General features: G+C 29.4%; 1 protein-coding gene across 3 annotated transcripts in view; it reads right to left on the bottom strand.

Moving 5' to 3' along the window:
• Positions 1-16,270, bottom strand: part of LOC143917840 (estradiol 17-beta-dehydrogenase 11) — a 37,474-nt gene extending 21,204 nt beyond the window's left edge. Inside the window, exons 1-2 of one of the 3 annotated variants that reach the window (XM_077439442.1) lie at positions 16,214-16,270; positions 4,169-4,692 (exon numbers count right to left, since the gene is read on the bottom strand). In XM_077439442.1, coding sequence (XP_077295568.1) covers positions 4,169-4,427 — 259 coding nt within the window. In that variant the 5' untranslated portion in view covers positions 4,428-4,692; positions 16,214-16,270. Of the gene's footprint in view, positions 1-4,168; positions 4,693-15,894; positions 15,991-16,213 lie in introns of those variants that run through there. The other 2 variants (XM_077439440.1, XM_077439443.1) reach the window with 2 other exon arrangements.
• Positions 16,271-26,183: the final 9,913 nt, after the last annotated feature.

Here is a 26,183-nt window from a genome sequence, read left to right as displayed (position 1 = left end):
TATAATGACCAGTTAAGAATGAATAAAGGTCGATTAAATTGTCTACTTTCGATTGCGGTACCGTTCAATTATATCGATATGTTACAGTGAAAGCATATTTCAAGTGAAAATATATTTTCATTATTTCAAGCAGTGAAAATGTATCAAACAATGAATTTACAATGTTTAACTCTATAAATTTAACCCTAACAACCCAATCTTAAATGTAGAGGGCCGACTCTTACTTAGCCTAACCTATCCTAACCCTTAAATAATACTAACCCTAACAATCTATTCTTAAATGAATAAAAACCAACCCTGAAAATGTAACTGGTTATGATTTCACTGAAACGTCAATAAAAAGATATATTTTCACTTGAAATATAATTTCACTGTGACAGATACACAAATTCGTATGCTAATTTATCGGGTTTCGTACTAGACTGCGCGTTGAAGTCTCTGCAGATTTTCACAGTAAGAAAATCCATTCTTGTTGAAAATTAAATGCAACTGACCAACTATGTAATTTCTGACATTTACTGGGGTTTAATTAATCGGGTTTATATTATAAATTAAACAAAAAAAATCGATCCTCTTCAGAACATTTGTATGTACATAAGTATTATTAGATTTTATTCAAACAGTCTAATACATATAAAATAAGTTTAGGCAAATTTAAATTAAGATTTTAGTATAAACAATTTCTTGAAAATAAAAACGACATAAGGTAATTGTTCTAGTCTCCGTCAGGATAAGAAAATTTTCGCCAAAGAATATCAACTATTCATAATTCATAAATTTTTTTAGCGATGTGTTTATGAAAGCGTCTGAAGGGAATATCTGGCAACTGCATTATATGATTAATTTGTTTTTAACTCATTTTGAATTATTTTATTCTGATTTTAGTCAATAAGCGTAGGAATGTCCGACAACAGTAGTCAAAGTGATCATCGCGCTGTAGTACGGGTCACCGTTACCTTCAATATATTGTACAACTGAACTTAAATGATCTAAAACCCAAGAGTTAAAGCTTTGATATACAAAACAATAGTTCAAAACAAATAAATTTTATCCACACTTAAAAGAAAATATGACGGAGACTGGGTCACTACAACAGAATTTTTACCAAATCCTAAAATAAATTTGCCTTATCATCGTTAAATGCACTGTAAATTTAACGTTAATTAACTTTCGACTGAATTATGAATAACAAAACCAAGCCTAAATTTTGATTTGGTTGACGAGCGACCGGCCGCATCAGTGTTTCACTGTTTTTACTGTTAAATCGGATAACGGTCAATTAAATTTTCTCGCTATGGACACCACTGATCTATGTAACGCGTATTTTTGCCACTGATCTATGTAACGACACCACTGATCTATGTAATACATTTAAAAAATGTAAATAAATTACTGAAAAGAACTTAAACTAAACTCCAAACGATAGATCGCACGCGAACGTGAGTCGACGGGATCAAGATCACGCAGATTATCGACTGCGTTGATGATATATAATATATTTAACAAGATGCAATATGTAAAGTATAAATTTTTGCATACAATAGTGTTGCAATGACTTGAATACTTACGATTGGTTGCCCCGGTCTAGCAATAGTATCTTACATGTGAGAATATAATAATATACAAGTCACGAATATATTATATCTATGTATAAATGCATACGAAATGCATACATATATATGTGTGTATGTATATATATATATTTGACAATGAGCTTTCATTCTGTTTAGATAAACCTAAGATTAATTATCGGCATAGTTTTAAATTAAACTGCTAATTTGAAGGTAGAATATTCGAATGGCTCCGTCGAATTTTGCAAGCTCGATTGGAATTGACCTCAAAATTACAATCGTAATTTTTTTCTTATGCTTGTATTTAATGTCAATGTTACGAATATTTTCAATACGAAACCGAACACCTTTATAAAACGGTGATTAATGATTATGTAAGGAGATATACATAAGTATGTTTTGTATTATGATATACAAAGTTGCATATTTAAATGTATCAGTAATCATAATCATGTACATAAGTAAACAGGTTTACGTCTTGCATTCGATTTGTATGTTTTATATTAAAATACATACATTGAATGTAGTCTAGAAAATTATAAGCAATTGAAACTCGGTGTCAGAAATGAAAAAGTGTTAATTGGCAGTTATATATGTCATCATAATTTTACACAACAATTAGAATTCCAATCCAATGTACATATATGTATGTATGTATATACGCGATTAATTTAACTGCCAAAATTATATTTATAATTGAAAAAACAAAATAGCTCAACCGAAAATGTATTATATTATACATTTGTATATAGAAAACGGCATACTTTTGCATTGTAAATATATAAATTTCGCGCAATAAAACGAAAGTCCCGTTATTTAAAATTTACTACCGTGTCGCTTAAAATCTCTTGCTAAGCAAAAATATGCTTTTTTTTTTATTTGAGATTGACCATTTTCCGTTATAATGTTTTTACATCAGCGTGAATCGAAATAACTCGCCAAAACACATTTTTCCTTAAGCCACAGCTTAAGGAAAAATTCTTACTAAAAAAGCCTTGTATAAAAACTTACGTATTTTAGAGTCGATATTGAATTAATTCTAATTCTATATAAAAATTTAAATCGGTAATCAGCATAATTGTTAGATCCGAAGATTAATTTTTATCACTTCCAAAAGTTTATTTCTGAGTGCAATGGCTACTTTCTGGGCCTGAAGCCCCATATTCCAGCTTCCTCCAGACGTCTCTAAGATTTGTGAAAAAATTTTTGAATTTTATTGTTTTCTTCACTTCCCCAGCTAGCTCGGAAGGTCTGTTTTTGGGATTTTGAAAGATACGGTCGTCTCTTCCTGATTCTCCCCGTTATTGAACTAAGTTCACTGTATCCTTTTATTGTCATTTTGACTGCATATCCCGATAATTTAAGTTTTTTGGAAGTTTTCCGACTTCGTCTATCTATCAGCTACCCGATCGTCTATCAATCTTTACCGATCTTTGAAAATCTATTGAAATAATCTAAGCCCCGTTCCCATGACTCGAATTCCGTATTTTTAGCATTATTCAATAAAAGAAGATGCATGTAATTTAAAAAACTCAAAATAGAAACGGAAACGTAAAAACAATACGATGAAACTTCTACTCTCGAAACACCGATTCGCGTAAAAATGACAATTAAGTATTTTTCAAAATAATAAGAAATCCAATGAAGAGAAAGAAGGGTTAAACAATAAAGGAAGTTCTAACATAGTACGATACAATGCAGATAGTGGTGTTTCAAATACTCAAGTATTTTCGGCCAAAACATATTTTACAAGTGGCCTAATACATTTTTCCGCGGCTTTACATACATATGTATATATACTAACCAATAGACTATTAAAATTTTGCATTTATGTATGTATGATTCCAAAGAAAATTAATAGATTTCTGGTAATTTGTATAATTTTTAATTGATTAATTCACCAATTTAATTACTACCGAAAAGTTCCTATCATTTTTTATTATCAATTTCCTATCATGAATACTAGGAAATTAAATTTTCCGCTATTGAAAGGTTAGCGTTTGCAAATTCTTATCGTTTAGAATTAGCAAACGTTAACCTTCTCTTCTTTTCAATAAATTTCAAAGAAAAAACAGCTACAAAGTACACATTACATATATAATTTCACGGACAGAATACTTTCATTTAAAATTAAAGGAATCAATTATGAAAATTTTGGTAATTAATTTCATTTCCGCATCAATGTCATCTCACCTGTACAAATCCTCAAGGATAATATACATACATATATACATACATACCTAGTTAAAAAGTAAAAAAAAATAATAATCTCAGGACTGAAAAACACCCCGGATAAGATCATTGAGAAAATCACTAGAAAAGTTGCAATACGTAATTACTCCATTCTACTAATAATCATACAAACATTCCAACAAAATTATACCCCTCGAGTGGTACGTGCTCCATTGTTAGAGAAAGGAGAGCACGTTTTGCATCATAAACCCCGTTCAATGTACATACATATGTACGTTAGTATGCATTGAAAACTGTGACAAACACTAAATGCTATAAAAAAAAATCTCGAGTTCGAATTTTCGCATGATCACAAAACTTCGTCTATTGTTACTACGTACATAGATTAAGTAAAAATGAATTACCTTCTTTGTTGATATCCCAAAGGACCACGGTGCAGTTTAGCCTGGCCAGCCTCATGGCCAGTAGCCTTCCGAGACCTCCACCACCACCTGTCACCAACGCTACCTGTCCACTCAAATCCCTCAACGGCCTTCCAGTAATCTGAAGAATCACCGCCACGATAATATGTCCCAACGACGTCAACAAGAACACAATCAACTCCACGATCCCCTTAACCCAAGACAGGGCCAGGCCGTCCTCTTTCCTCCTTTTGATATCCATAATGTGTGAGAAGGGGGGGGGAGGGTGGTGAATTTCGTTTATACAAGTTTTGTATCGATGGTGCAGCGGTTGCAGTCTTCAATTGAGGGCACTGTCCATCGCCGAATGTGGGTCGTCGTTTTGCAGAACCAGTCTATACTATTGCAACTGCCCCGTTGCTGTCATTTCCTAACCGGACGATAGTTAGTGAACCACTCTCCTTCAGAGATAGATGTTCACTGTCACTGGACACTCCACTCAGACATTGCGCATTCCCGTATAGACACTGAAACAAAACTCGTCCAATTAGATTGTATGGTAATAATTACAGTTGCGTTTCAAATTTGTGCAGAAATAGGGTACTTAAAATGTTGCACAGATATCGACCATCTAACTATATGTGATGCAAATAATAGCCTTCTATTACATATTATATTAAATACACAATCAATTTCAAAGGATTATACACATGAACCTAGTCGTTCAATAAAAAAAGCACGAAACTTAAAGGAAAAATTTAAGAATAAAAAAATTGTTTTCCTTTTCGATAAAGCTCATTCTAAGCAATTTGAACTTTTAGAATGCATAAACAAAGTCTACAAAGCATATTTTATTTTAGAAAATTGAATGAAAGGCCCAAACTGTATAACCAATAAAAGCACGTAAGATAAATAATGTTATAACTATAAGTAATAGATAATTTGGCACAAAGTATAAAGCACGAAAATAAACAAGATTTCATTTTTAATATTTAATAATGAAATCTATAATTTTATCTAAGCCTAATATTTAAGGCTAAGCTTCTCGTGAAGATAGGTTGTATTTAATTTAGAGATATATAAATATGCAAGAAAACAAGACGTAATTTACTTCAATTATAGTTTCATTATCAATTACCTCTGCTCATAACTAATATACAAGCAATTATTGCAACTGGTTCTACATAGTAGGAAGTTACATACAATACAGATGATAAGTAATTTAGATAAAGAAAATTATAATAAATTTGTATAAATTTTTATTTATATTTATTTATTTAAGAATATTTGAAAGAAAATACGGGAAAGGCAAAATAGTCAATGGACCCAAGGATTTTGTTAATACAAAAAGTTATAAAAATACAGTCAAATGAGATTTTAAAAAATCTAAAAGGAATATAAAGCAAAAATGAAAAATAGATCAATACGAGAGAGAGTATCCATTGTCTAAATGCATTTGTGGGTAAACAATCGAGACCCCGGATTAGACCAACGGGACTCCCGTGGTAAGTACCCAAACAAAGTATACGCTGGAGTTCTCACAGAACAAAAGACTCACCACGGTAGACCTTTACATGCCTAGACAAATGATACATAAATGGATCGGGGAACCTGTGGTATGTAACTTGTCCTTTATAAGGACACATGGAAAAAGGAAGAACTATAAAACCCATTAATTTTAAGGATCTAGTTAATTTTTAAAAAAGTTTAAGAATCTAGTTAATTTAAGTTCTATTTATCTATCTAGTTCATTTTTAAATTCTTTTTATTTATATAGTTAATTTAAGTTAATTTAAATCTAAAAATTTAAGAATCTAGTTAATTTTTAAAAAACGTTCAGGTGACTAGAAGTTACTAATCCATTAGATAGACTATTCAAATTTTAACCATTCTATTTGAAAACAGAAGGATTTTCTAATTATTTTGATGTACATACATATGTAAATATATTTTTTTTGATTTTGATTGAATGGGCTCTCAGATGAGTATTTTTGCTAAACGTAAGGAGGCTAATAATAGGACAATTGTAATAGTTATCTATAATTCTATAAATTTCAATTATATCACCTCTCATACCTCTCGTCTCCAAAGTAGAAAGATTCATTCTTTTCAATATATAAATCTCTCATGTACATATAAGCCCCAAAAATAATTTTTCCGCACAATTTTCCAAGATCAATAATATGTACACATACATATGTAGGTACATATATGTATATGTACCATAAAGTAATACGATACAATAACTTCAACAGTCAACACATTATTTCAAACATGCTAAAATTCTTATATTGAATGTACAAAACTTGAGACTGAAATATTACATAAGATATCAAATAAAATCTATGCACTTAAAAATTATCATATTTACATAAATATACGTTACATTCATACATGCTTGAATATACTCGTACGACAAATTGCAGAATTAATATCAAATGTTTACCTAAACCATAAAATTTATAAAAACTACACAATAAATAAAATTAAATCATCATTTTCATCGAAGGTCATATCTTCTTGAATAAACAGTCTTATTCATAAATAACTCCAGAAAATTTATAAAACTCAACTATAGAAAACTATATGAGTGCATTTGACAACTCGTTGACATTTAGCCTTAATTTTTCGAGATCTACGAGTATCATTCGACCGCACTTATGCCTTGTTTGACTCACTTTTGACACGTTTGAGTTTTTCGCCAAAAACTACTCGAAAATCAGCATATTTATTGAGCTGTCGAAGACACGTAAAGAATTTAAAATAACAATACAATCAAAAATAAAACGAGACTCAACTGTACTAAATTCGTGATGAAATTGCATTTCAACGATAATATATACATAATAAATACATATGTACATATAATATGGGGCGCAAGTATTAAGTATAAGTACTACATTTTAGCGCAAATAATTTAGTGTAAATAAAATATTACCGTATTTTTTATCATTTTCTACGATTCGATTAGTATTCGATAACTTAGAAAAACATTTTTTTTTTCAATGAAGATTCTACCAGGATGTATTTATGTACATATGTATATATACATAAAAATTTCAATGCCAAACACATTGCTTGTAAAAAAATGCAATAAAATTAGACGAGTTCAAGCGTTAAAGCTATCCAAAATTATGAATAATTTATTTGGTTTTTAACGAAAATATGAAAATAAATCCACACATTTAAATTCGAGTTGAGTTTGCATATGTTTATTTATTTTACAAAATCAGCGTATTGTGCTCTAGCTATATTAGTCGACAAGGTTATGCTATAATTATTATTTTAATCGCATACGTTGCTAAATCTAACGCCATATTTTAAAAAATAATGCATACATACATATGTGAAGATTATATTTATGATAAATTCGACCTCATCGATTTTAAGCGGTCAAGTTCTTAAAAAAAAGAAAGGAAGATTTATCGCTTTTAGTCGTCTCAATTTTTCAATCGAATCTGCAATGTATCATATTAGAATCTACAAGGAAAAATCGCAAATAAATTTGCCATTATTGAACATATAATATAAATTGGCAGATATAAAGATCAGAGGTCCTTTCAAATTTATGAGAAAAACTGCATAGCTTTGTATCGTTCAAACAAAACTTGATCTGCAACTTTTTTTTATTTGAGGTTAACAAATCTTGAAATGATTCATTTTGTAAAACCTTGTCCCATAATTGACACAGTCACGTTTTTGGCAATAGGCATTTCAAATATTACATAAACGTCGTTATAAAATGCAAATGTATTACACTTATGCGATAATGTTTGAATGGTGATATGACAGTTCATACATGCATATGTATGTAGTACAATGAGATAAAATCGAGTATACGATATATTCAAAATGATAATTAAAATTTATAAAAAAAAAAACAGCATATGTATTTACTACTCAATAACCAATTATTCTAATACTTATGCAGAATCACACATCCGATTTACATACTAGACCGATTAAATTGCTCAAAGTTCGGTATTAAGCTTGACTAGTGTCACGATATTACTTTCAAATAACCGAATCGGTCCATAAAACCTCATAGATTACTTGTGGTAAGAACACACTGAATCGTACGGCATGGGAAGTGCTCGTGGTTTCCATCTGTGATGGGCGTATCTTCATGCCATTATTAATTCGTACGATCTTATTATTTATCCTACATTTCTTCAAAGCTAGATTTAACTAGCGGTATAGTTTTGTGGTTGCGTTAATGCTAACCGCCGAGAGATTCCGGGTTCAAGTCCTGAGTTGACTTCGATTGAAAAGGATTTATTCGGAAGAATTTCGGCAGATTGTTTTTGTCATACTTGGATATTTGTAATTCCAAGTTGATCATTTCCTATCAGTGTTTACCAATTCATCTGATTTCGCTGTTGAAACGGTTCAACATCAAATTGTAAAAACCATCCTAACGACTATTTGTCACCAATATTTGAATATGATTTCAAATTTATAATCTATAAACTTTAAATATGTACACGTTTAATACCATATATGTCGCTAAGGGGTAAAACCCGCAATGGCATCATGGTAAATTATAAATATTAATTGAAAATATTTATACATATGTATGTATATGCGAATCACTGTTATCTATCACTATCAATACAAACATAAAATATCACCGAAAACACTCCAGGGGGTTCCACCCTGGATCGCCACAGTATAGATTAGGCGTGTTAGAATTTTTTGTACATCTAAAAAAAATACAAATCTAAAAAAAAGAGCATGCCGCATCCACACTGTGTCTGCACCAAACAATTTTACATGTACTCAAAATTTGCAAACATTTTATTAGATTCGATATAAAATAATAAAAGGAAAATATGTGTAGTATATATTTTACTTTTCTTATTATAATAAATTTGTTTACATTCAGTTTTGAAGTTTGCCAAAAATGAAACAGGCATTTTAAAACAATCATGCGATAAAATAATGATTGATTTTAGTTTTTAACTATGTATTTTGTACATATACATATTTTTATTTTTGTTATTGTCCAAAGACATTTATTGTAGATGAAAATCTATCAAATCTCCATCTTTGATGAATTTATCTGATTTTTTTATTTTTTGAACAAATATCAAATGAAAAAAGAGATTAATTAACTGACCATTATTTGTAAATCGACAAAATTATACTGACGCACGTACCGAGAGAACAAACATTGTAAAAAAAATTAATTTGAAACCATCGCTTCAATAATGACCAAGCTTTAAAAACCGCATCTACCATGTCAAAAAAAAGACTATTTTTTCCCCGACAATTCTGTCGGAGCAATGTTTAAATCACAAACCACGACATCTAAATATTTCAACGTATTAAATTAAATTTATTTATTTTACATCGGGTTACGATCTAGCAATATTCGCAAAACCATCTTTCGTTTATTAAAAAAAAAATAAAAATAAAGAACAACCTTCACTCTACAAGATGGTCGCATCGGAATTTTTCCATTTCTTCAACAACCTTCGCTAAACCCTTCTTTAGCATGCATGAAAGACTTATACTTTATTTTCGCACAAGAAACCAGTTTGCCACATTACTGGTTTCCTTTAACGGAAATAAACGATCATAAAGATACGCCTGCACTATGAGATTTGAATATTCAAAGTGATCATAAGGATTTCACGATCGTTGCCTTCCCAAAAAATAAACACAGTACAAACTGGGGAAAACCAACGATATAAATACATAAAGACAATAACCTGCAAAGGTCAGAGATGAGAAGAAACGTGAAGGGACGACGAGGAAATATAATTACAGACTGAAATGAAGGTAACGACTGACATTAGAATATACTAATCACGTATGAATGTATTCTCATGCCTTATTATGGTCACTTTTGGGTTAAAGTGGATGTGTCGTCGGTGTGTTTACATTGATTTTTGTTTGACATGACGAATCGACCTGGCCGTATGCTCGTTTTTCAATTGCTCGGTTCTAGTGTCGTTGTTGCGACATCGCGATGCGTTAGAAATATAAATTAGCCGAGAGAAATCTCCTCCATGCTGAAATTAATAATGTCGAATTATTATGAAAACGTCTTAAAACAAGCGACGGCCGCGAGATGAACGAGAACGGTCCGTGCAAAACCTCAAACTTTCACCGCGACAAGGAAAAACGTTAAATTGAAAAAGAAAATCCAACGATAAACGGTTTCAAATGCTGATCATTTACGACTTACATACATACGGCCTATTCAAAACTATGGTGCGGATTTCACGTCTGAGAAATTTAAGATTTACCACGTATTTATTGTATGAATCTAATATATGATTTCAAAAGAGACTTTGCATATATGTAACCTTCGTTCGTTGGTTCGTAGACAATACATTCGATTTATTTTTTTTATTAAATATATATATATATAAATTTAAAAAATATAAATTTATATATATATATATATACGTATATTATATGTATATATATATATATTTTTTTTTGTGACTGCTGGTGTATATATATATATATATATATATATATATATATATATATCTATATATATATCTATATATATTATATATATATATATATATATATATATATATATATATATATATATATATATATATATATATATATATATATATATATATATATATATATATCACGTTCTTTACACGTTTACACGTTCTATGCAAAATATATATATATATATATATATATATATATATATATATATATATATATATATATATATATATATATATATATATACATATATAAATATATATATATATATATATATATATATATATATATATATATATATATATATACATATATAAATATATATATATATATATATATATATATATATATATATATATATATATATATATATATATATATATATATATAAATATATATATATATATATATATATATATATATATATATATATATATATATATATATATATACACCAGCAGTCACAAAAAATATATATATATATATACATATAATATACGTATATTATATGTATATATATATATATATTTTTTGTGACTGCTGGTGTATATTATATGTATATATATATATATATATTTTTTTTTTGTGACTGCTGGTGTATATATATATATATATATATATATATATATATATATATATATATATATATATATATATATATATATATCACGTTCTTTACACGTTTACACGTTCTATGCAAAATATATATATATATATATATATATATATATATATATATATATATATATATATATTATTATATTATTATATATATATATATATATATATATATATATATATATATATATATATATATATATAATAATAATATATTGATTATAATTTTATTTTGATATTTGAATTTAATTTTAATATAATAATAATATTTTTAAATTTAATTTTTATTTCGATATTTTGTACGCTACTGGTTTTATCCTGCTGGTTAAAACGTATGTATACATGATATCTGTTTATGAACATCAAGAATTCACTACCCTATTTAGCAATTTAGAAAAAAATATCAGATAAGTTTCATCTCGACAAACCCCATACTAAAAACAACACGGTAAAACCGCACAAAATTTACCGAACAAACACACTTTCAACCACAAAATTTCATGCGAATGCAAATTACACATAGCACATCCAGATGCTTGGAAGAATTTTTTTCCTTCAATTTCTGGATATTTCCAATAGCACACATGCATAGTTGACCCAGATGAACTACTAGTTGTCATCGAAATCGAAAGGTGACCGACCGGTAGTCAATTATGTGATCTGGTCCAGTACAAACATATTATATGTATGGAGAAGCACACACATGTTTGTAAGCAAGTACATATGCAAGTGCAAGCAATGCAAGCAAGGACCACTCTTTACATACATACATACATATGAACTACCGGTGTTGGAGTTGTGTTGCGCCACAAAACGCGACCGTCGACAACAAAACGCATCACAAACAAACATTTGGTTTTTGTTTACCGACTTGAATTCACCCGGAAGTCGAAGATCCAAACAGCAGTGACTGCATTCACGGTCGACCACTTGGACGGCGTTGCAATTCAACATGCACATATAATATACATGTAAGTGCAACTCGATTCAGTTTCATATCGACTAATATGATATGAAGCACTTAGTGTATTACTTCCAGTATACATACATACATATGTACTACATAATATAATCGATTTAGATTACTAATGCGATTGTAATAGCATTTTAAATTGACAAAAACGTTATTCCGAAAAACTGATAAATGTTGTACTAATTTGTATATCCAAACAAGAACGGATTGGGCAAGCGGAAAAGCAAGAATTTTCCAGTTAGCTCTCATCGCAATGAATTCGTATTTTGGCCTGTATTGCTAGAAGGATAAATTCACTGACTTCCATTCCTCTTTTTCATATATTATCTTGAGAAACTCATTTGAAATTTTATTTGTTTTATTTTATTTTACATATGTACATACATGTATACTAGGAAGGCCTAACAGTTAAACCACGATGCGCCCTCCTGGCCAATTACAAGCATCAATATACAATTTTTAGAATAATTTTAACAAAGAATTTAACAGACATCTATGGATAAATTTTTGATAAAAATACATTTTCGGAGCATTTTTTATAAAAAATTGTCAAATTCGAAAAACTCAAAATTTGCGAGACATGTATGGACAAATTTACAGCATTTTAATACAAATCAGCAGCATTATTATACGAATCAGCGAAAATATTCAAAAATAAAATATTAATATATATAAATAATAAGTTTGAAAATATTCAAAAATACTGGTGGCCTGTAATACCTTTATTCTGCTTTTCTAAGAATCTGGACATATCGAATTAAAATAAGTGATAACAGTTTGTGAATTAAGTCAAACAGAATTAGTATTTTTGGAACTGAAAATTGGACTTTCACCACTTTCGAATATAACGGCTCATATTTAAATTACTAAAAATTTCTTAAATTTTTTCAACTCGAATAATGTGAAATATTCATTAAAGTATAATATGTATACTTTCCTTTTTACTTTACCAAAAGTTTACTTCAACTCGTCCTATTTATTAACTAACGCGAATTAGAACGAAACAAAATGGGATTTTTTTACAAAAGTAATTATGGTATTTATAATTACTTTTTTTTATAAAATCCATTATAACATTAAATATAATTACTTCATCACGTTTTTGTTGTATTTATTTGCGATTCTTAGTTTGCATGCTTCTCAGATGATCGAGTGATATATTTATATATGTACCTACATATTATATATAATATTATGTCATATATGTATGTACATACATACACACATATTTATGTATATGAAATAGCAAGCAGTACATAAGTGTTGTTAGTCACGATTTGAAGATTAAAAATTAAAATCTTTATAGTTCCAAAGTAATTCATTACTTCGCAATTCCAGAGTGTTTTTTTTTTCATTAACCAACTATAAAAAAACCTGTTGTTGAGAACAATTCAACTGTAACCGTAATATCTATTACAATATATTTTTTTTTTTAATTCAGCTGTGTCAACAGTGGAACATTGAAATATGCTAATGGCGATCCACTGCAAAGAGGTAATGACCGTGGCTTTGTCATATTTTACTGTCATAGAATAGAAAAAATGTCGAAAAATAATCAAAGACTCATTAGATCTTCTTCGTATAATATTATTCCGTTTATATTTGACAAGGCAATCGTTCATGATTAAAAAGACGATTGTTCAATAACAAGCCTTGAGTAACTGCGAATCACTCATGCGAAAATCCGTGAATCTTACATACGTACATACATATGTCCATACATAAGTAGCTCGAAGGACTAGTATTTGTACTAATCACAAAAAATAAAGTACATTATTACATTATTTTTTTTATTCGACTCAAGTACACTTTGTATATACATATGTATGTACATATATATTTGTTACGTACAGTAAATCTGCACAATCTGAAAACTTTCTTATTTAAACTCGTTATAATCCAAAAAAGAAGTTCCATCTGACCTGATTCTGTGCTTACCGTGTTGTAAAATGAACACACACGTACCTATAGTAAATGCAGCCAATAAGATGGGTAATTAATCTCAAAATACCCAATTTGATTGTTGTATTAGATTTTAACAACCAATTAAACTTGTTTCTAGCACACCCGATTTCAATAAATATGATGCCAGTTATTGGACCAAGTAATTAATAAATTATATGTATATATGTATGTACAATTCACATACATATATGTACATAGATCATATGAAAAGGATTAAGGAACTATTTTTAAAATTTTCCGAAATAAAATAATAAAGTGCCTTTTGCCTTAATTATCCTGGTTTAGAATATTACTAACTTTAGAATATCATTTAATATATAATTTCGAAAGAGACTTTGTATGTTTGTTTGGTTCGTAAAATCCGTGACGTCATCGAACAAAATTCAAATAAATTTAAATAAAATGAAACTATTCAAATAAATTTAAATAAAATAAAACTATTCAAATAAATTAAATTAAATGTTTACTATTAGATTGGTCATGTTTAAGCAGTTTGTACTACAAATACCGAGCGAAGCCGGGTAAAACAACTAGTTAAATATATTTTGAACTCCGCAAAGTTTAAAAGTAAATATTTCCTTCATCGAAGCGTATTTATTATATGTAAATATGCATGACATTTATATGTATGGCGAGGGTTGTCAAGATATGTATATACATACATATATAATAATAGATTTATTAAAGGAAAAAATGACTAAAATTTAAAAATGTTAAAATTTAAAAAACAATGAAAATTAAATACATAGGAAAAAAATGTATGAAAAATACCTATCAAAATATTATATTTTATTGATAATTTAATATTGTATGTCCACATGTACATATATTTAGGATCTACCCCACGGGATCGAATTAGAAATGCACGAAAAACCAAATATCGGAAGGCAAAGATCGAAAATCGAAACATCTTTAGTCGAAAGATCAAAAAAAAAAGGGTGCATGGTAAACGGTACATCCTCACTTAATTTGCGCGAGCAGGATACAACGGGAACAAGAGGACAGGCTTTTCCTCCCGTATTAATGTGCGCGCGCAGAATACGGAAGGAAAAGCCTGCTCCTCTTGTTCCTGTTATATCCTGCTCGCGCAAATTAAGTGAGTATGTACGTGAATATGTACCGTTTACCATGCACCTTTTTTTTTGATCTTTCGACTTAAGATCTTTCGATTTTCGATCTTTGCCTTCCGATATTTGGTTTTTCGTTCATTTCTAATTCGATCCCGTAAGGTGCACCCGTATATTTATATTGATATCCTAAATATTAAAACCAGCAAATCTACGCACTTTCAGTTGAAAAACAATGTTTTTATGTTATATTAAAAACTATTCCAAAGTCCCTATGTTTAAAAAAAATGCAATACAAGACGTGGTACAAGATGACGTTCGTAAGATCGATAAAACACCATTCGTTTTCCCCTAAAAGAATAATGATTGAGATTTACGACGTTTACAAGTCATGATAACAAATAAAATAAAACAATACTTAATCAATTATAGACATCGTACAAAAATAAATCGAAAATAATTCGAGATTATCGATACAGATATTGTTCCGATTAAATTCAAACAATAAAAAAACAATCGAAAAACACTTTTGTTTATATTGTAGAAAACGAAAGTGATGAAAGTATGTACGTACGGATAACATTAGTATTAATTGAAATGGTAATAGCGTGTGATATATTACGTACGTTGAATTTTCACTTGCGATGAAAGCGAACTCGCGACAGGTGCGACACTTTAACACCACAACGCGTCTGACTCGCGCGATAAGCGAGCGCGCACTGAACATCGAATCCCCTATCGCCGGCCGGCTCGAGCATCCCTCTACTACGCGACGCGCATGCGCACATCGCCTACAGCCCCGCAATTTTGCATATAGTAAAATAGATAACCTCAAAATGGCGATATTTAACGGCCTCTTTCGGGAATATTGTCCACGCTTTTCAGCACTGTCGTCAAATACATGGAAGCCGTAATGCCGATGTCAAATTAAAGCGATCCACTTACTTGCAGAAGAGTGTTGAAAATCGCAGTCAAATTGCGCCATTAATTTTGACAGATGATGTGTTGCCACACAGAATGAAAAACAATTGAGTGTTGCATTCTGAAAAATTTCGTTCGAATTCAAATTAAATTAAATTACGTTTAAACCTTTGAGTGCTGACGTCTTTTCTGTTTGCCAACTAGAATTTCCAACTAGAATTATTTAGAAATCCAATAGAAAGCAAATAGTTAAATATTTTAAATAGTTAAAATTTATTTTCTGCAAACAATATATGCAAAGTTCTTAAATAAATTTTAACAACGTTAATAAATCATTAAAGCTATTCAATTGAAAAAAGGTCTATAAACTTCTCGTTAATTTTTCATTGTTCATGATCATTTTTTTACTTTATATTATGTACGTACATCAGTGGTGGCTCGTGCATATGAGCTGCGGGGCTGCAGTCCTCCCAATACAGTACAAATGCATGCTATTGTTGTCGTCCACATGGGCTGCGGGGCTGCAGACCTCCCAGTATATTACATATTCAAGCTATTTTTGTTTTCATTCGATCAACGGTTTGGTTAACGAGCTGCTACAGCCTGAATGATCTCTGCAGCCCCCCCCCACTATGAAATCTCACGAGCCGCCACTGACGTACATAGTTTTCAATTGACAGCATAAACATATCCGTCAATCTTTCCTGAACAATCAATTCGAGCCGTCGATCGTATCTTATATACATATTCTTTTTAGTCGGTAATCTTTTTATTGACAAAAAACACCGTTCTGGCTCAGCGGTAGTCATTGGAATTGTAAGCAGAATTTGAATTAGTTTTGTTATTTCCTCAAGAACTTTTCATAAATTGTTTGCAGAAAATAAATTTTAACTATGTTAATAAATCATTAAAGCTATGCATTTATTTCCTTGAGTAAAACACTTTTAATTCATTCTGAAGCATTTCTTTATCTAGAATTGGATATGATTCAACGGTTAGTAGTAGATCTTCCATTGGCATTTTCTTTCTGTACTTTAAAAGCGAAAGCAGAAGGAATGAGAAATCCCAGAAGCAGAAGGAATGATCCCCGCGCCCCTCCTTCGCCCACTCGAGCATATTCCATCGAAAACCGTACTGCCCAAAATCATAAACGATGCCTCACTTTCTGATATTATTACCGCGGTGTATGATCATTATTGGATGCATCGGTGTGCGGGCGAGCTTAATACACACTTAAATTATTGTATTGATATTTTCATATAATATACATAAATTTATGTATATTATGATATTACATTTTTCTCAATTTGCTTGGGGGTGCTGCAGTTCCGCAGTGCGTGTGGACGAGCCGCCATTGGTTATAAATTCAGAAATTATGGTGTAAACGAATCTTTATAAACGTTGACAAATTAATGACACGGATTACACGACCCATGTTCAATGTATTTTTTTTCAATGCTACCTGGAAAGGCTTGGTGGGTAGTTTTCTTGTTTACTTTCATGCGCAAAATACAACGCCTATCGGAGTTTTTCAGGCCCATGGACTTGTTGGCAAAACGCCGATCGGCGTTGGTCAGCATTCGAAGGGTTAAATTCTAATCATCTATGTATATGATGATGATTCGATTTGGTATTCTGTATTCTGACGACGACTTTCGAGTTGTGTTATTGGGACGAAAATAAGAATTTATAAAAATGCTAATTCTCTTTAATGTTTTTGATTATTTATACGTTATAATATATTCGGCTTATTCATAAACATTTTCAATTGTTCAAAATTTAACGAAGATTCAAATATTCAAAGCTTACATTACATTCTAAAAAAAAAAACCACGCTTAGTAAAGCAATAACTAATTTTCGGCGAATCAAAGTCGTCGACTTGTGAATTTGTGAAGTGGTTTTAAATATTTGCTGTGTTTGATGTTAATTTTAACAATTTTTCTGTTATCTTTTTCAATTCACACGGTGAACTATGTTTAAATAAGTTTTGTAAGAATAAAAAATTGAATAAACATAAAAGGGAAAAACCGCTCTTGATATTATACTAAAAACATTACGGGAAAATTACAATTTAACAAGTATTCACAATAATTTTAAAATTCTGCAACCGATCACTCAAGGAAAATTATATTTTTATTTTTATTTTATGATTAGTACCGACAGAAGAACTATGTTTCAGCTGATGAATCTTTTGTATTTATTCAGTTGTAGTTAGATCAAGTTTGTGCAATAAAAAAAATCAACCATGATTTTATCAAACGCTCTCGATAACAGAGTAATTTTGAATAGAAAAAGTTTCATAACTTATAATACATTTATATATAAATACCTACATATATCTGTAATTATATACATTGTTTCGATATTAAAACCTGTTCTGTATAATTTCCATCTATGAAAACCAATAATTTTAATTGCGTTTGCATAAAAAACAACAAAACCGCCATACATACGTACCTGTACTCAAAAATTACATATAATTCCCTGAAAGAAAGGTGATGAACGAGTAAATTGCACAAGAAATACTTCGCACCAAGGCCAATATTACCAAACGCCGATGTACAATATGTAGTACCTGTAAAACTCGTACAATTTATATTCTAGCACTTTGAACCAAATTTAAATAATAAAAATATCACCAAATTTTTTATAAGTCTATGCGATTTTTTTCTCGAATATTAATTATTTAAATCACATGTAAAATTTCTAGTATCGTGTACATAAACAATCATAATAAAAATGACACATATGGCTTTTGATACTTATTAAAATTTACATAAATATAAACGATTAAAATTTACATATAAATTTTAGGAAATTGCATTTAAATTCAAAGGAAATTTTGTATTAAAATTACTATTTTTTGTCCATTCACATTCAATTTGTATGAATATTTTAAGCCGTTTTTAAAAATAGTTGACTAATTTGTAAATAGCATGTTTTTTATATCCGATAGAGTAAAAGATACTTACTGAAAAAACAAAGTATTGATTATTATTTTAAATTATTATCACTAATTGATATTGATACTTAAAAATTTAGAGTGAGATAGCGCAAAATATTTCAAAAATGTCATTATTTTAGATATTGTCACAAGAATTTTAGTCGTAACCAATCAAAATGCTATACGATCAAAAAATACTAACAAATATACAAATTAATAAAGATATCCTGTTTGTATGATAGATTTAAATATTATGTCAAACACTTTAAGCCTACTGAGGCATAAGTTCAAGTTTGTACGTTTACTTTAGAATATCATTGATGTTTACAGATTAATAAGGGATCTATTGCAGTGCCGGTTTTAGAGGGGGGGGCTGGTCAGGCGGCGCCTGAGGGCGCCAAATAAATTAGGGTGCCGTTCGATGCGTCAAATGCGCCTTAAAATTTAAAATTAGAGCGCCAAAGGCGAAATTTTTTTCTAAGGGTGTTTAGAAAAAAATGCCCGAGGGCGCCATTGGGTTTAAGGCCGGCACTGATCTATTGTTATCAAATTTGACTAGGTCGAGGTTACACGCAAGTTTCTTTGCCAGTGTTAGGCATTTCAGCCTTTTGCGAGTATTTACTCGGTATTCGTGCCATTGCAGTGTTAAATATCATCTGTAAGAGAAGAATGCGTTGCGGAATCTGTTGAAATGGTGGCCGTGACTGGCAGATGATGTTTGTTCTTATATTGTTGTGAAAGCGACCGCGACAAATACAATGATAAACAAAAGATCTATTAGAATCCTATGGCTCTATTGCCCCACATTCAGACTCCCTTCACTCGTCTCGACATTCCATCTCTAGTTGCTTCGTTTTGCGAAATTCAAAATAAATAGATAAAAGCAATAAAAACAACGACACCGAAACGGTTAAAACAGTTTACAGAACAACGATCTCATTGGAGATTTCATGTAAAAGTCTAACCGTATCAAGGCCGCTAAAGCTCCTATAAAATAGGCACAGTATGCGCCAAATACGAACGTTGATCGATAGTTTTATTTTTTCAGATTTGCATTGTGACGTCAATCGTCCGGAAAATTAGCATACCTATTGATATAATTCAATTTAATTGGTTATTGTAAATTTTGAACGTACGAGTATATTATTTGTACCCAATTTTGAGTCGAAGTTTATGCCCCTGCGGTTGCATATCAATAAAATTAATGATTATCGTCATAAATAAATGCATGGTTTTGTCGGTCAACATACACAATAAATGGAGTTCAACGATTGTATGATATATGTATAATATGTTCATAATCGTAATTGAATCTTCAAATCTTGGATAATGGAACAAATTGTTTGCGTTTTTTTGGAAAATTAGTTGCGCTATGTAATTTTCGTAGAACGAACAGATTAAATGTATTTTTAATTACATTTCAGTGAGAATGCCATTTTTTAATCATATTAAAAATATTATTTTTACTAAAGATAATCGATTATTAAATTATGTAGATATAGATAATTATTGTCGAACACAAAAAATATCAAAATCTGATTCGTTGCTGAGATGAAAATCCTTGTAATTATAAGAATAAAAGTTAAAATGTCATTATTAATTATAGAATTACATTTTCATTGAATTACACATTTAATTGATTTATATATTTAATTAAATTTATTATATTACTTTAAAAAAACTTGTTTATATTTATAGGCAGTGTATTTATGCAAGCTCATCAGCATACAATGATTGCCTTCACCAACTTGCCATTACAGGTGTATTTAATTTTACTATATTATACGCCTTGGTAAGTTTATGTCGGACATCTACATATTTATGAACTATCCAAAAATATAATTTTTCAAAAAATGTTGATTTTAATAAACAATACAAAATAGTCATTAAAGAATTTCATGTCATAATAGAAAATTTATGTATTCTTCTGTATATGTACATATTAATATATTTATTTAACATGAATATTAAATTCTATATGAAGCTTAATACATATACTCAAGATAATTGAAATACTGTGTTTCTCAAATTAATTTTGTATCATATTTTCTTTAAATTTCATGATTTTCATAATGTATTAACGATGCGTTTGTGAATAGAGTTCTTAAAGGGTTTTATTTATTTTAATATAGCTTTTCTATATCCATTCTATTACATCTATATATTTGTAGAGTATAGTTAATGAAACAATTTTTCTTTTTAATGAAACATTTCATTTTTGATTATTATTATTAACATTAAAAACAAGTTTTTTGTTTTCTTGAATTTTCCACGAAATTCTGGTTAAGTAGCTAGACTTTTTTTAATTAAAAAATAAATAAGAGACATCTATGAAATTTAAACATTATATTTTATTTTACTAAATAGTTTTCAAAACCTTTAATAGATGGTCTTAAATTTAAATTTTTGTATGTATTTACTTTTACTTTTTAAATGCTTTTTATTATTACTAAATTATGTTCACAATACATCTTATATCTATTTTAATAGCTACTGATCTACTGATCATTTTCTATTTTACAATTTAATTTAATTTGGTTAGTAATCATAGTATTATATTATTCTAATGTTAATCTACAGCATAATAGGAAAAAGAGCTCAAAAACCTATTTACAAATTGAATGTATTTAAAATATTACAAACACTCTTTGTTTTTAATATGGTCCTAAAAATAAATCGTAAAAAAAAGTGCTTCACAAAAATTTACATTCGTCTTACATTACTCTTGAAGATCGTCTTACTTGTTATCACATGAGAAGTCGCTTTTTCTGTATCACAAAGATAGTTTTTTTTATTTAGTATTGTAGCTATAATTTCATGTTTTGTTTGAAACAAATTTCGTTTCTTATTTTCAAAAAACGGTACTTAAGTGCTTCAAATATGACCCCAACATTCCGAAGATGCGGAAAATTCTTAACGATTTTTTTATTTCAAGATGATGATGACTAGAGATGTAAAATTAAAATTTTGTAATTGTAAAACCACTGTCATTTGCAACATCGCTTTTGTTGATTAGCCATAGCAATTTTGACACACAAGTTTCAATGACAGTTGAAGTCGCAAATCAGCCTCGCACGTAATGAGCTTTTCCTCGAGACTGAAAAGAGACAATTTGGCAATAGCAAACACGTACACACACACACATCAAGTATATAATATTGTATTGTGCATTACCTTATTACAGACCTCAGTCAAGCTCAATGACTGGTCTCCCACGCGTATTAAGTATTATATTCTTACAAGCCTCTTCTTACTATTTTGTTACTCGATTATCCGGATTGTTAAAATGATACAGATTAAGAAATGAGACAGTTGTCTTCAAAATTCAATACTCAAAGGACGTTTGTTTCTTGAAAATTTTATTGCGATTTAAATATTTATTCGTAATATTACCAATATGGGAAAAAAACGTGTTGTATTATCATTAAAAGACAAATCAATGTTTTAAAAAGCGGTGTCTTAGGACGTTTTTTGTCAAATAAATATGGTATTGGAACGTCAACGATCTGAGATATAAAAAAACGGATTTACATCACGGCATCGAAAGTCGAAAGATCGAAAAAGCAAATATTGCAAAGCAAAGATCGAAAATAATGTATGCATGGTTAACGGTACTATGTATATAGGTATAATATATATCAGTGGCATGCGGTGAAATTATCTCTCTTTTTGTCGTACAGCCTTGCTTAATGTGCGCGGGCAGGATACGGGAGGAAAAGCCTGTTCCTCTTGTATACTGCTCGCGCAAATTAAGTGAGGCTTTACGACGGGGGGAGAGAGAGATTTACCGTACGCCACTGATATACATATGTATATACTACCCGCTTTTCATATGTATTCATGGTAAACGAACATTTTCGATTTTTCAACTTTTCAATGCGGTCACCGAAAAAAAACACATTGAAAAAATCATAAAACTTACTGGTTCTTTAATGTCAGAAGATAGAAGCTCATAGCGTAAGGCTATTTTATTTTATTCTATCTTTAATTTATACCAGGAAGGCCTAGCAGGTAACCTCAATGCGCCTTTTTGGAAAGAAATATTGTACATTTGATACAAATAGTATTAATATCATACGAAGTATATAAATATATATCAATTCAGCGAAATTCGAGATTGCCGAAAACTCGAGGGTTTTGTGAGAAAATCGGTAAGGTTGCCAAATTGTTGGAACCGTTTCAATGAAAATCAGATAAATTGGCAAACTCTGATAGGAAACGATCGACCTGCAGTAACAAATCCAAGGCCTGGCCAGCAGAAACCAGTGGGATTTGAACCCGTGACCACTCTGTTCAAAGCATTATATGCTAACCACTAGTCTATTCTGCTGGTTATGGAAAAATCAGGAAATGAAGAAGTCGAAGAGTGTTTATGTGGTTCATTCAAATACAAAGATCGTCTGGATAGTCAATATATGGTCCATTATTGTATGAAGAGTATTCGCGATTTGGCAGCTTCAAAAAGAACAGATAACTTTAAGCATAAAATCATAATTGAATTTTTTAATAAAGAATAATTTAATCTTGATCTTCATGTTATTATATATGTAGATATAGACAAATAAATATTATTCATTCTGAATGTACACGTATTTCCCAATAAATTGTGATTTTTTCGATTATTCAGATTTTTCATTATTCGGCCTATCTTCATCCCTAATTAGTCCGGATAATCGAGGTTCTACTGTATATGAAACCAATTCATTAAAAAAATATATTAAACAACAATAAATACATCCGAATGTGTTTTTATTCAGAGCCGGTGCATTTTATAGATATAAAGTTGAGTAGTCTCAAATTTTCATAATCACGATACATAAAATATCGTTTTCTCTCCTGCATATTATGTGATTAGACAATTTTGTATATTTCAAGACATTTTTATGCTTGGGATTTCTCCAGAATAGCGAAGTATCGTTTGAACTTTATAAAATTGACCAAAACTTTCTCGTGTGCAGTAATAATGAGTCAACATATCGTGTTTTAACTGTCATATAGTGACATTACACGTGTCGCTAATAAAAACCTTTATTTGAGAGACACTATACAGGTCCATGTCAATAGTTAGATAGATAAATATAGATAACTTGACGGCGATATTCGATTAGATAGTTCTACCATTGAAGTTAAAAAAAGTCCAAAATTTACATACATATATAAACTCTCACCGCTAGAAAATAATTCAATCAATATTTTTATTAATTTGTTGGTTAGTCTATGAAAAGATCATTAATTATATTGAAAAATTAACCACAATTTGAAAATTTTGTTTAAAAAATTTGAACAAATAAAAAATCTAATCGTAATGAAGCAGTAAAAGTATTAGTTGATTGCATTTAAATGGTTGTTGTAACTAATTTTGAATTGCATGAGCGATGCTATTGTAGAAATTACATATATGGAGCAATTAAATAATAATATGTAGCTGCAAGAAATACATGTGTAATTTTATTCTTAAAGTATTTTGCTTTGTGTTTTCATTGAACTTTACACGCATACAAAAAACATAAGCCCATAACCATCTATAATACATATATATAATCTTTGTTTCTGATTACTTTTTTCATTGGAAATTTTTATTGAATGTATCGCATTTCTATCAAATCTTAGTAGATGAACTTTTTATAAAGATTGGCGAAATACAAAATAAATGTCCTCGAGTATGATTGCAATTGAGTATTTACTAAATGTTGACATTTTATCTGAAATTGGTGGGTAAGTAAGTAATCATTCAAACATATTGTGTGTGTGTATTTGCATCAAATTAGCCATAGTAGTTTTATTGGCAATATTTGTGTTTTTTTAACACTTTGTAATTCATCAGATTATTGCAATCGTAGCACTAATCTTCAAGTGAAGTGCTTTGCAACCTGGTCCAAAGAAGAAAGTTGATTGCGGTAGTTGCCAGTAAAAATAAAATCGAAAGTTGTTTCTCAAACTGTTTGCAACAATTGTATTGTGTGCTCTGTGATTTTACTATCTGATTTGAAATTCAAACGCTTTTAATTGTATAAAATTACAGTGAATACTTAAGTAGACTAAAAGTGTATGGAATATAAAAAGTTGGCAATAACTGAAATAAAAATTAACGCACTGAAATAATATCTTATTCTATAATTTTACATACATACATATGTATATTAATCTATAATATGTATTTTCTTAGCTGGATTGTTCCAACTATATAATAATAATAAAAAAACTATATTAAATTATGAAAATAGCATTATATGTGTGTACTCTACATTAAATATTCCAATACCGGTACTACCGAAACCGGTTCTGCTGGATCTAGGTCAAAACTTGATCTTCAGTCCTACCTACAGATGTATGTATGTACATATACATAGTACAAAACAGGCTACCGGTAGTACCGAAAGTCGAAAAATGGAAATCTTTATTTTTGTTCGTTTTCCATGCATACATATGAAGAGCGGGTTGTATAAAGATACATATATATCAGTGGCGTGCGATGAAATTCTCTCTCTTTTTGTCGTACAGCTACTTAATGTGCGCGAGCAGGATACAAGAGGAACAGGCTGTTCCTCTTGTATCCTGCACGTTCACATTAATTAAGGCTGTACGACAAAAAGAGAGAGAATTTCACCGCACGCCGCCGATATAATATATTATATACATAGTACCGTTTACCATGCATACATTCTTTTCGATCTTTCGACTTAAGATCTTTCGATTTTCGATCTTTGCTTTCAGATATTTGCTTTTCGGTCTTTCGACTTTCGATGCAGTTAACCAGACCCATACATATATATATATATATATATATATATATATATATATATATATATATATATATATATATATATATATATATATATATATATATATATATATATATATATATATATATATATATATATATATATATATATATATATATATATATATATATATATATATATATATATATATATATATATATATATATATATATATATATAAATATATATATATATATATATATATATATATATATATATATATATATATATATATATATATATATATATTCGGAAATAGTCTAATAT

Source organism: Arctopsyche grandis, chromosome 10, assembly GCF_051622035.1.
Source record: "Arctopsyche grandis isolate Sample6627 chromosome 10, ASM5162203v2, whole genome shotgun sequence".
In the NCBI taxonomy this organism is placed as follows: Eukaryota; Metazoa; Arthropoda; class Insecta; order Trichoptera; family Hydropsychidae; genus Arctopsyche; species Arctopsyche grandis.
Note: the sequence above shows the minus strand (reverse complement) of the source record. Positions and strands in the feature narration are given on the sequence as shown.